This window comes from Cydia fagiglandana, chromosome 16 (genome assembly GCF_963556715.1).
Source record: "Cydia fagiglandana chromosome 16, ilCydFagi1.1, whole genome shotgun sequence".
Lineage (NCBI taxonomy): Eukaryota > Metazoa > Arthropoda > Insecta > Lepidoptera > Tortricidae > Cydia > Cydia fagiglandana.
Window position 1 is genome coordinate 13,428,884 of NC_085947.1, and position 17,368 is coordinate 13,446,251.

General features: G+C 38.6%; 1 protein-coding gene across 2 annotated transcripts; it reads left to right on the forward strand.

The window, feature by feature from the left end:
• The first annotated feature begins 3,604 nt into the window (after positions 1-3,604).
• Positions 3,605-16,589, forward strand: LOC134672017 (uncharacterized oxidoreductase YjmC-like). 2 transcript variants are annotated; one of them, XM_063529916.1, is made up of 9 exons: positions 3,605-3,674; positions 5,568-5,731; positions 7,071-7,259; positions 11,657-11,772; positions 12,531-12,629; positions 13,503-13,589; positions 14,202-14,310; positions 14,822-14,982; positions 16,215-16,567. In XM_063529916.1, the coding sequence occupies exons 2-9, from the start codon at positions 5,581-5,583 to the stop codon at positions 16,371-16,373; spliced, it is 1,071 nt and encodes a 356-aa protein (XP_063385986.1). In that variant the 5' UTR covers positions 3,605-3,674; positions 5,568-5,580; the 3' UTR covers positions 16,374-16,567. The 2 variants fall into 2 exon arrangements, with proteins under 2 accessions (XP_063385986.1, XP_063385987.1); XM_063529917.1 differs by lacking the exons at positions 3,605-3,674; positions 5,568-5,731 and adding an exon at positions 6,002-6,063 and having other exon boundaries at positions 16,215-16,589.
• The last annotated feature ends 779 nt before the right edge of the window (positions 16,590-17,368 follow it).

The following is a 17,368-nucleotide window of genomic DNA, read 5'->3' on the forward strand; positions in this document are numbered from 1 at the left end:
CTGACTCAAATATTATGTAACTGTATCTCCATCTTTAATCATAATTTATAAACACATTCGTATACTTAACATTATCTTAATTAAACTGTAAACTAAAGGTGTGACGTATGATTGTACAGTTGGGGACAACTCAAGGTGGTTCACTTTCCATACAAAAAACTATTGTGTTTTGGGTACCTATTAAGTAATTACACACTCTATTTCGAATGTTTATTTGCGCTAAATTGATAGTAAAACTTTGTTTTATTCAGAAACCCGCCAATCGCTTACGCTCCGTAACGATCGAAACGCAAATGCCACTGTCACACTAATATGGATAATATAGATAATTTGAAAACTGAGCTACATAGATGGTAGGTACCATAATATTGCATGTTCACCCAACTTGCTTACATAATGCTTGTGAAGTTTCAGCTCAATCTGCTCAATCTAAAAATGGGAAGTGGGTCTAATTTAACTTGCTAGATTAAATAAATAATAACAAACAGGGGTTAGCTAAAAGTTTGTAAAAATGTTTTCATCTCTCCTGTTCGGAAAGTTTACCTTTCATAGGCTGATAACCGGGTGGAAAATGCATTTCCCACCCTAGGGTGGAAAGTATGTTTTTTTACTTCGAGCCACGGCTACCAGCAATATAATTATGCCATATTATAAGCTCTCATATTAGCTTCCACATGACTGAAATTGGCGCCGTTTACATTTTCAAGTGATTCGAGTGACTTATAGTTATGTGGTTTACCTATATGTATATCTGTTAATAATTTGTTCTAAAGAAATATACTTACCAATAATAAACCTACATTTCTCGTGTTTGACTTTCCTCATAGTCGAAATGAACAAACCATCTCACCCTCGAACTATTGGCGCTCTCTTCGTTCGAGCGCCAAAATATCTCGGGTGAAATGGTTCACTTTCCACCCTTGGTTAACAATCTACTATTTATATGCTCGCCATTGTATCTACATTAAACTGACATGCGTATTTTGCCGGTTTGATCGTGATAAAAACATGGTAGTTAGTACTCAAGCAAGTACAAAATGATAACAAAGATTCTTATAAATCAGCAAAACTCAATTAAAGGCCAATACTTTTGTACAATGAATTTAGTATTTTGTCCTTTATTTATTTATTTATTTAATTTAGGCTTTGATGATTGTGCAAAATATAAAATATAGTAAACCAAGACTATCTTATTTCTGATATTCTTGAAGTACAAACCAGCAGAAACAAAAATGGGAATGTAATAGGTAGGTACCTACCCAAAATTAAATACAGTGTGTAAATTTCAATACGGGCGAATATTTAAACGGTGCGTGGTTAGCATTGACCTAAGAAGTTTGAGATAGATTGTTCTTAAAAATAAATACATATTATAAAAAAATATTATAGGACATTCTTACACAGATTGACTAAGTCCCACAGTAAGCTCAAGAAGGCTTGTGTTGTGGGTACTCAGACAACGATATATATAATATATAAATATGTACAACCATGACTCAGGAACAAATATCTGTGTCATCACACAAATAAATGCCCTTACTGGGATTCGAACCCAGGACCATCGGCTTCACAGGCAAGCTCGCTACCCACTAGGCCAGACTGGTCGTCAAAATACAATGAAAATACATACAAAATAATTCGGCCCGCAGTCACGCAGTGTAGTAAAAAAGTTTTGCAACTATATCGTGTTATATATCAAATAAAAAGGGCTCATTGTGAGAATGTAAGAATCTCAATTAAATTAATTTAATTTACCTAAAAAATTGGCACAAATTACCATCGTCGGCAATCGCGGCGCGATTCGTGAAATGAATTAGAGATTAACTAGATACGATATAGTAAAGATGTGTGACGTCCCACGGGTACAGGTACAGGGTCCAGGAGTACAGGCAACGTAAGCGCCAGCCGCCATAAGGTACCTTTTGCCGTGGAACGTCACATATCTTTACTATTTCATATCTACTCGTAGTGAATCTCCAATTCATTTCCCGAAACGCGGCGCCACCCGCCATAAGGTATCTTTTGCCGTGGAACGCCACATATCTTTACTATTTCATATCTAGTGAATCTCTAATTCATTTCCCGAATCGAGCCGTCGGCCAGTTTTTTTATTATGTGCAAATTAACTATACCTAATTAGGTATAGTAATTTAATTAAATCAGTAACCTTGTTTTAATGTTATTTACGATAAATAACGCCAAACTATCGCCAAACATAATTAATAAAAGATAATTAGTTATATAACAATCCATTTGTTATCTGCTAACGTCTGGTTCGCTGTTAGATACACAAAATATGTACACATACATAATCTTACGTGTATACATAACTACATATTTGCTACCTATACTACATACACTAACATAGAGACAAGTCAAAGTCAATCCATATGAGACATACAAATGGTTAAAAACGAAGTTCGCGATATTATTTATTATATTTCGAAATGATTATTTATTTATTAGGTAGGTATAGGTATTTGATTATTGATGAGGAAATGGATATTCCGATGTAATACTATCTACTTCTTTTGTTATGTTTTTTTGACATTTAGATTTTATTCTAGAAATTCTAGACTAGTATTTTTTTATACAATTTTTTTAATGTTTGACGATCCTTTTTACACGACTGCCCAAACAAAAAGAGTGTATTGTTTTTAGCGGATGGCGCTGGGCCTAACATATGACGTTGCATGAACAAGAGATTTCCTTTGGCAGGATTGGTCCTTAGGACCCAGGGATGGATTCAAGAAGTGGAGCCACCGAGATTTTTGATGCAGGTGGGGGGTGGGGGCGGGGGGTTTAAGCGGAATAATGTTAACATCAATAAATTGCTCTGATAATTAGATTAAGATTAATTACGATTCATAAGAGCTTGTTGCTAGGGCCTACATGAATAAAGTATATTTTGAATTTGAATTTATTACGTCAAGTGGGGCATGAAATTCATATTTCTCGCCAAGAGGGTCGCATGAAAAATTAAAAAAACTGTTTTATTTAACATAAACCAAAATTATTTAAGATATGAGTGACTTCATTGACTACAAGACCGAAAAGACGGTCAACTGGCTAAGTTTCATATAATGTTTAATTACCTACATATGCAATTGAAAACAATGTACTAAAGCTTAAATTATTGTATTATATTCTTCCATGCCAAGACAAAGCCTAATAACAAAGTCGGCGATTATAGCAGACAGATGGACTGATACAATATGCCAGACACCATTTAGAATAGCCAATACCATTCATAATACTTTACCTAAGTATATGATGTACAGTCGCCATCAGATATATCGAAGCGGCCGAAGTGTTCACAATATCTGAACAAGCGCTCTAACGCCTTGATAATAAAGGCGTGTTCAGATATTTGTGAGCGCTTTGGCCGCTCCGATATATCTGATGGCGACCGTACATAGATATGATGTTAGTTCAGGCCGCGTAGCCAAGATGCCAATCGCTAACGCTCCGTAGCGATCGAAACGCAACTGTCACTGTCACACTAATGGGGAAGAGTGATAGAGATACATAATGCTTTTCGTTGTCGAAGCGATAGCGATTGTAACCTTGGCTAGGCGGCCGTTCATTCAGTGAGCACCGCACAGCCAAACGAACCGCTCGCGTCATTTGTTACATAACTTTATTTGTATTTACGCAGCTGTCAGCCGAGTTTGGTGAGTTTTTAAATCGGTTTAAAATATAAATTATAATGATCTGTGTACTGTTGTAATAAGGTGCTATTTCGCATGACGTTTTATAATTAATGCGGCAAACCAAGGTGACTTGGTATTCGTTTTGTTGTCATAAAGTTAACCTAATCGCAACTTTTATCAACTAAATTACCGTATCCTAAAATACCTATATTATTTTTGATCGTAGGTTTTGAATATTAAAATGTACGGTTTGGTTTGGCACACAGCACACGTCGCATTTAGTTGTCATCGAAATAAACACCTCTTATTTGTGCCTCTAATCTTGTGAGATAAGGAAAATTGTACTAATACCTACCTACTTATGTTAGAATTTGGTTAAATTCAAACAGATCTCACAACTTGAAAGGCTCCACCAACAAAAAACTGTAATAGTCGTTTGACAAAAAAGGTATCTAACTATCTATAGCTCGTACCTATACCTAGATATTTTTATTGAAAGCAATGAAATTAGATATAGTAGGTACCTAATTCACACTTTCTGGAACAAAGATTATTAGTTATCAAATTGATAATTGAATTGGCTATTATAACTACTCAAGAATAGTCACCCAATAGGTATAGACGGTCTCCTGTAAAAAACGGTATCGTCTTCGGTCGTCCCATTCGTTTTTCGTCAAGTTCTTAAATTAGTCCTATTCTGCTTTCGTCACTCATTCTACATTCGTCACAATCGTCGGTGGCTTTCAACGTAGAATGGGTGACGAAAGCAGAATAGAACTAATTTTAGACCTTGACGAAAAACGAATGGGACGATCCAAAACGATACCTAAAAAACCTTGGAGCTTAGCCTCCTAAGACCCACAGTCATTTTTGCAATTTGAATTTGGAACCTTCTTTTATTCCATTAAAGTTCAAAATTCGATTTTAATTTGTTCTTCTTAAGGGAACTTAGGACTTAGGAGGTTGGAGGCGTTCTCAGTTCTTTATATAAAATTATAATATATAGGTACCAATTTGGTTTAGTGACAGTGCGTTATTGTCCCACAAATGACTTACATACTCGCAGATATAAGTTTCCTAGTACATCTATTTTGCTAATTTCCTCTATATTTTCCTTATTTTATTGTTCTTAGAACAAAACGAGCAATTTTCTTGAGTGAGAGAGTGAGAAAAGAGAAATACAGTACAAGTCATCAAGTCATTTTAAAGAGTCGCATGTATTGTCAACTTCAACTTAAAAATTTATTCAAGTAGGCTTAAAAATAAGCACTTATGACAAGTCATAAGTGTACAAATAAAATATAACAAACATTCATAGAATTTTAAACAAGAAGTAAATGAATACAATTGGTAACAATCAATAAATTATTAAAAAAACAATGTCAAAATTACATACAAACAGGGAATAAAATGTTTTGGGATACTCGAAGAGCCGCATTCGTACTTTTAATCGCGCAATCGCACTCTGCCGGATTATGTCATTCTCAATTAGTAAACGAGTCACATGTACAGTCGACGTCAAATATATGTTTACATTGTTTACACTTTTGCACCTTACTCCTTTGTAATAAGGCGAAAAGTGTAAACATATCTTTGACGTCGACTGTACAGCAGAGACAGCACAACTTTAACATACAATGAACTCTATCTAATTGGGGCTGAACTTCTTTGGATTCTGATAGCCAGGACAAATAGAAATCCTGCTAAACACGTGCTGTTACAAGACTTACAGGATTGTCGACTTTGTAATTTTACACCGCTATTTGGACGCTATAAATGTAAAACAATGTATGTCATGTTTTGGACGTTAATCGACGTCTTTTGAAGCACGAGTTCGCCGGTTCGTTTTAGGGACTCCTTTTCAACAACATGGCAAATATATTGGGCTAATGAATTGATTACGTCCCATTTCAGAATATCCCCAAACATGGGTAAAGTAGCGACAGCAGACGCGATGCGTTTTATGACGGAGTGTCTGAAAGCGGTGGGGACAGCAGCAAAGGCGGCGGAACAACAAGCGGAGCTACTGCTGCAGGCAGACCGGCTTGGACACCCTAGCCATGGCATGAATAGACTTGGTAAGATTCTTTTATATATTCTCAACTGCTGAAGTTCATGCTGATGGTTTGAAAGCGGTAGGAACAGTGGAGGTATAATATATAGGGTGGCGGAAAGCATTAGAGATAACAGCAGCGAAGGCAGTGGAACAACAATAAGTATAGCTGTTACAGGCAGACCGGCTGGGACATCCTAGCCATGGCATGGACAGACTTGCTAAGGTTTTTCAAAAACCTCCTTAACATACTTAGTGACAAAAAACGCTAGTAGCAGCTAAAGAGGATACAGCAAGCAGAGCTACTGCTGGAAGCAGACCAGCTTGGACACCATAGCCGTGGCATGAACAGACTTGGTAAGATTCTTCAAGGATCTTCTTAACATACAGTGTGGCTGAAAGCGGTAAGGATATTAACAAAGATTAAGTAGAACCGCAAGCAAATTTACTGCTGCAGACATCCTATTTAGCCATGGGATGAATAGACTAGATTCTACAAAACTCTCCTCAAGGTTCTTTAAGTATGTCTTCAAAATACACAGTGATTGAAAGCGGTAGGGATAGCAGTCATGGCAGTGAAACAAAAAGCAGACCTAATACTGTTGCAGGCAGACCGGCTAGGACACTCTAGCCATGGGATGAAATATTTACACTTACTTCGTCCGCCCATTACAAACATAAACTGAATACCTATACAACTTGAAGGTGTTAATTCAAATTCTATTTGCACATTTTTAGCAGTGACGATGAGTCACATACCAAAACAAGTGAGTCTAAACCGTAAAATTATTCAATGTTAGTATTACTGAATCGCAATTAAAAAGGGATTGAGATAGCTGTCAATCCATATTGATTTAGACGTAAGTGTATGGAAATCTGTCATTTCTAATCCCTTTCTGATCGCGGCATGATAATATGTCTCACAACAGTTTAAATTCGATTAGTCACATACCTTAACTCAACATTAAAATTAAGACAAATATTTGCAGACACTTGTCAATAAGGAAAATATAAGTTAAACGTACTAGTGCTCGACATTCTAATGCCCAATAGATGACACCTTTGCTGTCACCTCTTTTGACAATGGCTTAAGTTTCAAGATGACGTGTACTGGGACCGCGTCGAGCACCAGTCATCATCATCATCATCATCTCAGCCATAAGACGTCCACTGCTGAACATAGGCCTCCCCCTTGGACCTCCACTCGTACCGGTTGGAAGCGATCCGCATCCAGCGTCTTCCGGCGGCCTTAACAAGGTCGTCCGTCCATCTTGCACCAGTAGGTACGTTTAAATTATGGCATTCAATGCACATGTTTTTAATTTGATTCTTTCCTGTTCTAAAGGCACGTATTACCTTTCCAGAGTTCTACATCAACGACATTCTAAGCGGTGCCTGCAAGCCCAACAACCAGCCAAAGCTGATAAAAGAGAATGCTTCCACGGCCCTGGTGGACGCCGACAACACTCTCGGTGCGGTCGCCAGCCATTTTGCGATGGACATTGCCATCAAGAAGGCTAAGGAGACTGGAGTTGGTTGGGTTACTGTTAAAGGTAAGAACAAACAAGTTACTGTATATAAAAAGTTACAAGGCTTGAAACAAACATACAATGATATACGTACATATATGTACGCACTTACGCAGTGAGGCTAAATAAAAGAGTGTAAAAAGAGGGCCGAAGGCGACGCAATCGCAATAGCGATAGCAATTATTTATTATTTATTTTAAATGCATAATGTGTAATTTTTGACGATCATGATGAGAAGATAAATATAATTTCGACGAATGTAGCAAAATAATGTAATTTTCATCTTGAAATAAAGAAATCTAATCTAATCTAATCAATATTTACTAAACTTAGTAAATAAATCTTGCGGCGCCAGAGCCCAAAGATAGATCTGATCTGAGTAAAGGATGATTCATGCTAGACCGGGCCGAGGCCGGGCCGAAGCTTCCGGCACTTCGTTTTCTATGGAAAGCGCCACATGATCATGCACCGATCAACCGTCATAGGAAATCACATGTCGGACGCCTCGGCCCAGTCACGGCCCGGTCTAGCCCGGTGAGTCATCCTTGAGTCTGTTCTATGACTTTAAAGAAATTCTCTATTTTCTGACATCTTTGGATCTTTTATCAAATATTGAGATAGTTGTGTTTGCTCAGAGCATAAAAAGGTCAACCACGGCGTTGCATGAACAAGAGATTTCCTTTGGCAGGATTGGTCCTTAGGACCCAAGGATGGAATTAAGAAGTGGAGCCACCCAGATTTTTGCTGCAGGTGGGGGGTGGGGGGTTTTTTAAGCGTCTGCGACGTCTGAGGTTAATAATTCTTTAAGTTTAGGTTCTAAGTCAAGTTTAGTATCATTTTCAACTAAATCAAAGATGTAGACATAGATTTCATAGAAATCGGTTCAGCGTTTATTGATTTCCCATACAATCCTACACCTTACCTTTCATTTTTAAGGTATTTTTTTCGGAATAAAAACTATCCTATGTTCTTCCTCGGGACTCAAACTATGTTTATACCAAATTTTATCTAAATCGATTCAGCGGTTATTGAATTCCCATACAAATTTCCTCCTCCCTTTTCACACCCTTAAGGGATCATTTTTGAGATTAAATGTTTGCTATGTTATTCCCCGGGACTCAAACTATCTCTGTACCTAATTTTAACTAAATTGGTTCAGCAGTTTAAAAACCGGGTTTTCCTGTCATCTATAGGTAAAGACCTATTTTATTTATGTTTTTTTTTTCAAGATTAGACCCAGTAGTTTCGGAGATAAAGGGGGGGGGGGGGAATGGTCATTTTTGCCTATTTTCTTGAATTACTTCTAAACTAATTATTCTAAAATTATAAAAAAAAATATGTTTGACATTGTAACACGATATAGTTTGAAAAACTTTATTTTTTGCTTTTCTCATTTACCCCCCAAAAGTGGCCCCCATGTTTAAAATTCATTTGTTTACGTTACATGTCCGTCTTTGGCAGAGGCGTAACTAGGGGGGGGTTGGAGGGGGCACGTGCCCCGGGCGCCGTTCAAGGGGGGGCGCCAAAATGGGTAAAAGACTACCTCTCCGCCTTGCCAAAGGCACAGCAGGGATACTTTCGTCAGTCGTATTTACCACCACTGTTAAGTGTGAAATGCGGATGGTAATCTGGCCCACAGCTCAAAAGAGAAAGCCGATCTTTTAGGTACTCTTTTTTCCTCGAACTCGACCGTGAAAGACGACGGTAGCGCCAGTGCGAATACTCTATGCCAGAAACTATCAAGCAGAGGGATATTCGGCGGGAGTTGCTATGCGTTCATTTTATAAGGCGAGCGGGCCGAGTGCTTCAGAGTTGTGTCCTGTGTTAGCGCGTCTTTTCCGTCAGGGGTCTATTGTCGGGAAGTTACCATCTTATGGACTGTCCAAGAGACTACCTATGCAAATGGATCGCTAGCCCTTTGTCCGGCAGGCGCATATGAGCCTTAGTAGACGGAACCTGCTTCAATATATCTGCTTCTGCATATCTGTCGGACGACAGTAGGTACTGATGATTCCTATACAGGGTGGCTAAAAATAACTACATTCCCGTTGCTAGGGAGGTTTTGGGATTATACTGAGCAACTTTTACTACTGGGCCAACCCCGAAATTGCGAAAAAAAAGTTTACCTTATAAAGAAAATGGACCAGCCAAAATGTATGAAACAGCCAAATTTCTTTTTCGCGACTTAGGGGTTGGTCCCATTGTAAAAGTTGCTCATTATAATCCCAAGCCCTCCCTGGCAACGGAATGCAGTTATTTTTTAGCTACCCTGTGCCTGTATACAGGTTGTTTTCTACCGCTCGTAGGTAAAATACAATGAGCTGTTATCTGAAAAATTGTTTGACATGCTGCCTAACCAGATATGTGACTTATTTCAAATACTTGTATTTAAAATGCAAATACAAAATGCAAAATACCTATTTTGTATTTTGTATTTAAATACCTTTTGAAGAAAACTATTTTGTATTTTATTTGAAATAGTTTTTGGGACCTATTTTCTATTTTCAAAATACAAAATACTTTATAGTAGGTAGGTAATGTAGGTAGGAGTTACAATCTCTTCTGATGTTACAATCCTGGCAACTCTCTCATTCTTTTAACATGGAACTGTTGAATCTGTTTAGTAACGTCGCACATGACCACAAGCGTAGTGAGTGGTTAAAAAAGTGGAATCTTGAGTGTTGCGAGGGTTTCAAGGCATGAGAGGAGAACAAACTTTTCTGCCCTGGTAAAACACAAACGAAACGTTTTCATCACACTAACGAGAGTCATTATACTAGCTGTAAAACATTACAAATTAATGCTTTAAAAGTTGGCCGTTAAAAACCATCATCCATACCTACATCCTACCGGTTAATATGAGCAAACGCAAACAACTAGAAATTTGCACTTTAGATAGTTTAGATAGAGGGTTGATTTCAAAGAATAAAGAGAGTCTTTTCAACTCGGAAATTCCAAGTAATACTTTTTAATTCAGATTAGGTTGTATTCACTACTCAGAGTACTTTTTATCGCAAAGTATTTTTATTTTTAAAAATTATTTTGAAAATACCTATTTCGTATTTTGTATTTAAATACAAATTCAAAAACTATTTTGTATTTTGCATTTGAAATAGTAAGTAATCAAGGAAGTATTTGTATTTTGTATTTAAATACTTTTTATAAAGTATTTTTCACATCTTTGCTGTCTAACTAGGCAACTGCCAACGGTTACAGCTTGCCATCACTGCACCGTAGGCAGAGTGTTTATCCTCACACCCTGGAATCTAAATGGTCGAGCTCTGTGCGATTTAAGAGGAATTCCCTTCACAGCGGGCGGGAGGAAATTCGTCCAGAAAAGGGAGCTCATTCCACAATAAAGTAAATAAGTTCCCTTTTCTCGAGAGGCTACAGGCTATGGTGACCTCCAAACAAGAAGTGTATAAGTTTTAAAATGGTCGGCTACGCGCATGTAATATAACACCCCTGGAGTGTAGACGTCCATATGATGCGGTGACCGCTTACCATCAGGTGGGTCGTAAGCTTGTTAGCCACCGATGTACTAAAAACACATTTAAGTTAAAAGTAAACTTTAATAAGTGACCCTTTCATTAGTTCATTTAGTTTGGGGGGGGGGGCGCAAATTGGGTGCCTGCCCCTGGCGTCATATCCTCTAGCTACGCCACTGGTCTTTGGGTCACAAACTTACATATGTGTACCAAATTTCAACTTAATTGGTAGTTTCGCAGAAAATAGGCTGTGACAGACGGACAGACAGACAGACAGACGCACGAGTGATTCTATAAGGGTTCCGGTTTTTTTTCCAAGTGAGGTACGGAGCCCTAAAAAAAGTATTTTTTTTTATATTTTATGTATTTTTACTTCGGAATGGTGTCATTATGATATCAGAAATGAATTCGGCACCCCCGATTTATACGAAAACAATACCAAACTTGGCCTAGTAGCTGATACAGATATCAAGATCAAGTTGAGAGCCCCCCCCCCCTTAAAAATTTACATCAAAAATCTCGGTGGCTCCACTTCTTGAATCCATCCTTGGGTCCTAAGGACCAATCCTGCTAAAGGAAATCTCTTGTTCATGCAACGCCGTATGTTAGCTCCAGCGCCATCCGCTAAGAGGACTATATAGGACATTAACATCCTACTACTAAAATTCCAAGGAGTTCGTCATCCTCTTTATCTTGGATTTTTCTGGTATTTAGTGTGCAACCATTACCAATGATTAAATTTTAGAGAGTACATATCACAAAAATAAGATAGTATAATATATGCTATACTCTTTATTGGCACACCTCAGTAAAAAGATACAAAAGAAAAGAAACGATTGTTTAAATATAGAGGCAGACAACAGGCGGTCTTATCGCTAAGAAACGATGTCTTCCAGACGACTTTTAATAAGCACTACCTAATTGTCCTTTCAGGGTCAAACCACAATGGCATGGCAGGGTTTTGGGCCAAAAAGGCATCAGATAAAGGACTTATTGGTATGGCTTTCACCAACACTTCCCCTTTACTCGCACCGACCAGAAGTAAAAAGGTATATACACTGATAACAATGAAAACGGGTCACTTACATCGAAACCAAAATCGAAACCGAATGTTGAGCGCGAGCGCGGCCGGAAGCTTCAACAGTTTTTGGCCGAACCTTTATTGTTCTGTTTGGTCCTATGGTTGACTTGTAGAGAATGCCTTTTGGCATTAAGTCCGCAATTTTCACTAGATTTTCAAACAATTTAACCTCTTCTTATCTTTGTGAATTAACGAAATAGACCGAACCTTCGGCCGTAAAATAATTTTCATGCCTAAACCTGCCGAAACCGAAACTTTATTCGGACACCAATATACAGTACCTAACGGACCCTAATTTCTACAGTACCACTATAGTAACAATATTACTCCCGTTGGTAACATCACTCAGCTGTTATTTCTGTAAGCAATTTTATTACTTAGCGACAAAAAAATTGCACTAGTAATTTCTTTATTTATTCCTCACACGCCCATTATCCTCATAAGGCCCAGCCATACAAATGCAAAACCCAAAATTTGCCAATGAAATTTGAACCTACAGTGCAGGTAATATTGTTGATTTTTATTTGTTTGGATATTTAACGAAACAAAAGAAATGCAACTCTGTTCCAATTGAATATGGTTTAAATTTCATCGAACTGAAGAAGTACTATAGGTATCAGGACCTTGGACCTTAGGACGCTAAGCCAGAGCTAGCCACTTTGACGCTCAAACAGTGTTGTCATGTTTAAGACATTTTCTTAGTCTTACCTTTTTATTTAATTCCAGGCGGCATTAGGAACAAATCCGATTTCAGTCGTTGCTCCAGGATCTAACGGGGAGACCCTATACGTCGATATGGCCACAACTGCAGTTGCTGTTGGAAAGGTAAATAGTTAGGTACTAGAGTTAGACCACTGGTAAAATCGAAGGCTATCGCCTTATCAGCCGAGATACAGGAGCCTAATGCGGTGGACAGACCAAATTTGCTCAGCCCTTGATGCATCGTTCCATGGTGCCCTACATTCAGCGACAGACAGAAAGAGGTGGCGGCAAATGGGCTTGGCAACTGTCAAATGTTTGCATAGATGGCGCCTTCATAGTTTGCCCATTTTCTATGAGATTTGGCTTGAAAAAACAAAAATTTGATACAATTCTAGGGTTTGCCAGGGCAAGTTATGCTGGCGCCATCTGCTTATTACTTCGAACGGCCAACCCCATTGTCAAACAGAAGGTGTTCCCTAGAAGTGGCCATGACCCTCAGTGATGACAAAACCGATGCAAGGAGGAGAACTCTCCTCCTGGAGTTAAAGCAAGAAAAGTCTGCAGCAATTTTGATAGCCCACGCCGCAGTGCAAGTGTTATTTATACGTCATAATTTCATAGAAGTTTGGCGTTTAAAATAATTGTTGCACTGCGTGGGCTATCAAAATCGCTGCAGAATAATCTTGGTCTAACTCTAATGAATTTGACATCATTTACTATTTATGTTAACAATGTGTCTGTGTGTCACTAGCTAGAGATAAATGTCAACGTATACCTACTAGTTTAATAAACAATATTGTTAATCTCATCGTTATAACAACATTTTCAAAGCTTACATGGATAAATCCATCGTCTCTGGCAAGATTCGTACTCGCAACTCATAGGGATATTTCTATTTTAAATTTGTGCTAATAAACATCTCTTATTCTTATTCTTATTCTTTTTTAAGAGTGGAATACTTAGTTGAACAAAATTAATGAATATACCTGTTTTCAGATTGAAATTCAGCGACGGAAAGGTGAACCTATACCAAGTGGCTGGGCGCAAGGTCCAGATGGCAAGGAAACTACTGACGCTAACTTGGTACTTTCTCGTAGCTGTCTTCATCTTCTTCCCTGCGTTGTCCCGGCTTTTGCCACAGCTCATAGGAGCCTGGGGTCCGCTTGGCAAATAATCCTGAGAATTGGCTTAGTCGCTAGCTTTTACGAAAGCGACTGCCATCTGACCTGCCAAACCAGAGGGTAAACTAGACCTTATTGGAATTCCGGTTTCCTCACAATGATTTCCTTCACCGAAAAGCGGCTAGGTATATAGTATCAAATGATAGTTCGTACATAAGTTCAGAAAAACTCATTCGTACGAGCCTGGGTTCGAACCCGCGGCCTGGGTTTCGAACCCTCCAGGTTTCAAGTCGAACGCTCTTACCGCTAAGCTAACTGGAAAGCGGACCCCGTCACAGTACGGCACAAACGCTAGGAGCCTACAAAAAATTGGTAAAAATATTTACCATATATGTACCTATATCCTTATAGATACTTAAGTGAAACAATAAAACATAGGTAGGTACGCTAGTTTGCTACATCTCGGCACAGTAGCCGAAATCATGTGTTAGTTTTTTGTGGTCCGACCAAACAACCTATTCACCTGATATTCTCAACAAAACAGCTTCTTACCTCTACATATTTATACCTACAGGCGTTCGACACCGGCTGCTTGATGCCTCTAGGAGGGCAGGAACAAACGTCGGGTTATAAAGGATATGGTTTGGCAGCTATAGTGGAGCTATTTTGCGGAATCAGCTCAGGTAAGTTTAACTCTTATTTAAGGTTCGAAAACCCTCGACAAAATTATTACAACATAGCAAGCAAACAGAGGTCCTTATTAGGCCTGCCAGGGAACTACACAGGCGCCTATTACCTATTAATAATAGGTGCGTCCTAATGGACGGCAGAAAATCGTGCAGACTTGAGTCTCTGTGTTCAATCAAAACACGTGTTTGCGACCCTCAGTCATGAGAAAAAGAGAAAGAAGAGAAAAAACATGCTGTTAAAAATCATTTACTGCATTTGCAACTGAATCCCGACCCGTTTTAGAGAATACTGCACAACAGTTTCTCACCTTAATCGCGTTTTCTTTTAAAATAAACATATCAATTAAGACTCCCAGTTAATTTCTTAGGTAAGTAAGTAGGTTTATCGTCGTTGGTCGTCTTAATTTTATAAACAGTGCTATCCCCTGAATGATTACCATGGGTATCCTTAGAAAACTAGATTCCTCATAGTGCTTGATTTAGATTTTTCTTCTTTTTATTCTAGGATCTAAATACGGGCACCACATCCGCTCATGGTCCCACAGCGGCGACGGCGGTCCCGCTAATCTTGGACACTGCTTCGTGGCCGTGGACCCAGAATCCTTCGAGCCAGGCTTCGGAGACCGCCTCGCTGAGAGCATGGATCACTGGAGGCATTTGGAACCGGTGAGCCATATATCTTGGTCTGTAGTGATGTTAGACCATCGATATTAACAACGTAACGGTGGACCCAGAATACTCCGCTCCAGGCTTCGGAGACCACCTCGCTGAGAGCATGGATCACTGGAGGCATTTGGAACCGGTGAGACATGTTATACATGGTCTGTAACACAGCATGGTATCTGTTATGGCATTACTGACCTAATTGTAGGTTGTAGCATAGGAACTAATTTCTCGTCCAGACTCGTTCAAGGTTACGATAATAGCCTATTGTCTCTTCTCTGTTTAATAACATTGTGTTAAACAAACAAGTGACAAACAAAACATGTTGTTTTTGTGACGTGATGACCACTATCACTGATCACCGCATATGGCGCTGCAATCGTTTAAAACTTTAGTTTTAGATAATGATCCCAGGAAGTATAAATGATAGAGAGTGGTTCTTCTCTAAGTAAGCGCTTTTTCACATTGTTCGATCCCATATCGGATCGGGTAATGTGTAATTAACGCTCGAATGCTTAGGGATTCGGATTCGATAGGCATAAATGTCTGTCAAATCCTACAAACCGTTGATATTTAGAGTCGCTGCGGCAAGAGAAGAGAAGAGTCGTGAAATGTATGGGATTCAATATCATCTACGACTCTCTTAGCCTAACTCAGACTCTCTTTCCGCACAGACTCTAATCGTTTGTCCCTATACGTCATTTCGACATTTCCATTAGACAGGGACATTATAGTCTGTGCGGAAAGAGAAGAGTCGTGGAATGGAATGAATGGGGCCCAATACGACTCTTCCTTTTCCGAACAGACTCTAACAGAGGTTTGAACGAGATGGCTAACCTTTATGAATTAGGGGGTTTGACTGCACCGAGTGCAGAGTCCATATAAATGTTTCTTTTAATCTATTGCTGCACCTGAGAGCACACCTATCACCTACGCTCTCAACGGTAGAACGCAGTCGCTGTGGCAGATAACGACTTGGAAGAGATGATGATATATATAACACTTTAAACTCTCGCGTTTTGTACACATATTTAATTACACAAACGGGTCTACCGCGATATAATTTCATAGTTTTTACCTTTAATTCCGACGTTTCAGCTGAGTTGCACCAGCTATGGTCACGCAAAGACTTATATCGAGAAAACATCTTTATCGCTGAAATTATATCGCGGTAGACCCGTTTGTGTAATTAAATAAGAGATGATGATGTTCTTAAATTATTTTTTGTATTCTAGACGGACCCCAACCTGCCAGTGCTAGCACCAGGAGACAAGGAACGCGCAGCAGCTAAGGTGTGCGACGAAAGTGGAACAGTGGCTTATTTGCAGCAGCAGCTGGTAACCAGTGAAGCCCTGGCTAAGAAGCTCAAGGTTACGCCAATGAAAGTGCTTTAACAATACTCTTAATGGGAGGCGAACTCGAATATGCAAGAACGATAGTATTGATGTAAACTTTCTTAAAATTTAGGTTTTTGCGAAGCGGGGTGGTAATCGGCCTTTTTGTCGTGCAATAATCGCTTATCTACATTATAAAAGTAGATTAAGATAAATTTAATTAAATAATAAGGTAATTCTAATATTTTATGTAAAATACTCACTGTATGCATTCTACATTGAATTGGACCAATAAAAGTATACCTACCGATTTGAAATGTTTATTTACCTTTTAGTCGATATTCGTATATAGTGCGACATAAAATAGTAAAAATTAAATAAAATGGAACTAAAATTTTCCATATTAAATTGTTGCCATGTTTAAGCATTTTGCGTCTATAATATAATGTGATAGTCAAGAAGTCAAGTAGGAAGTGGCGCCCTCAATAATTTTCTACAATTTCTTGTCGGACTGTACTTACTTCCCTATTATTTAGTCTCATATCATTGGTAATGTTACATCCACGCGATTGTATTTAGCAAGATGCACCGGCGGGCAAAGGATTTTTGTACATAACCTTACCAACCTAGGCACGATAGATAATAGAATATTAAGCTAAGCACCAAACACACGACAACGATACCAAAATATATATATTATGTATATCGCTGTCTGTCAAGCACCTACATTGTGAAAGAGACGAAATAACGTATATCGTAATATACCGAGCTATATATACCAAGGTATCATAGTGCCTTGCTATAAGACATCGTGATACCTATACAAAAATATATGTAAGTATATTATATTATCTTCGTGTGTGGACTCTGTTACATAGTGCGTAAAATAATATATCGTAAGATTATTGCGCTTCTTCGTCTTCTCCGTCTGTGAAGAGCTTTCTTTCCCGGCCTTTGTCTTAAGCCCCCATGCGCACGACAGCTTTTTCAACGCGCGTTAAAAAAGCGCTTGAATCTGTCCGCACTCTAAATTCGATTTAACGACCAAGGCTTAA

Excerpts from the sequence above, each read along its gene's own strand:
- LOC134672017 (XM_063529916.1), top strand. The coding sequence starts at position 5,581 with ATGGGTAAAGTAGCGACAGCAGACGCGATGCGTTTTATGACGGAGTGT. Across the intron at positions 5,732-7,070 it reads CCATGGCATGAATAGACTTG|AGTTCTACATCAACGACATT; the intron begins GTAAGATTCTTT and ends TTACCTTTCCAG. Across the intron at positions 7,260-11,656 it reads TGGTTGGGTTACTGTTAAAG|GGTCAAACCACAATGGCATG; the intron begins GTAAGAACAAAC and ends TTGTCCTTTCAG.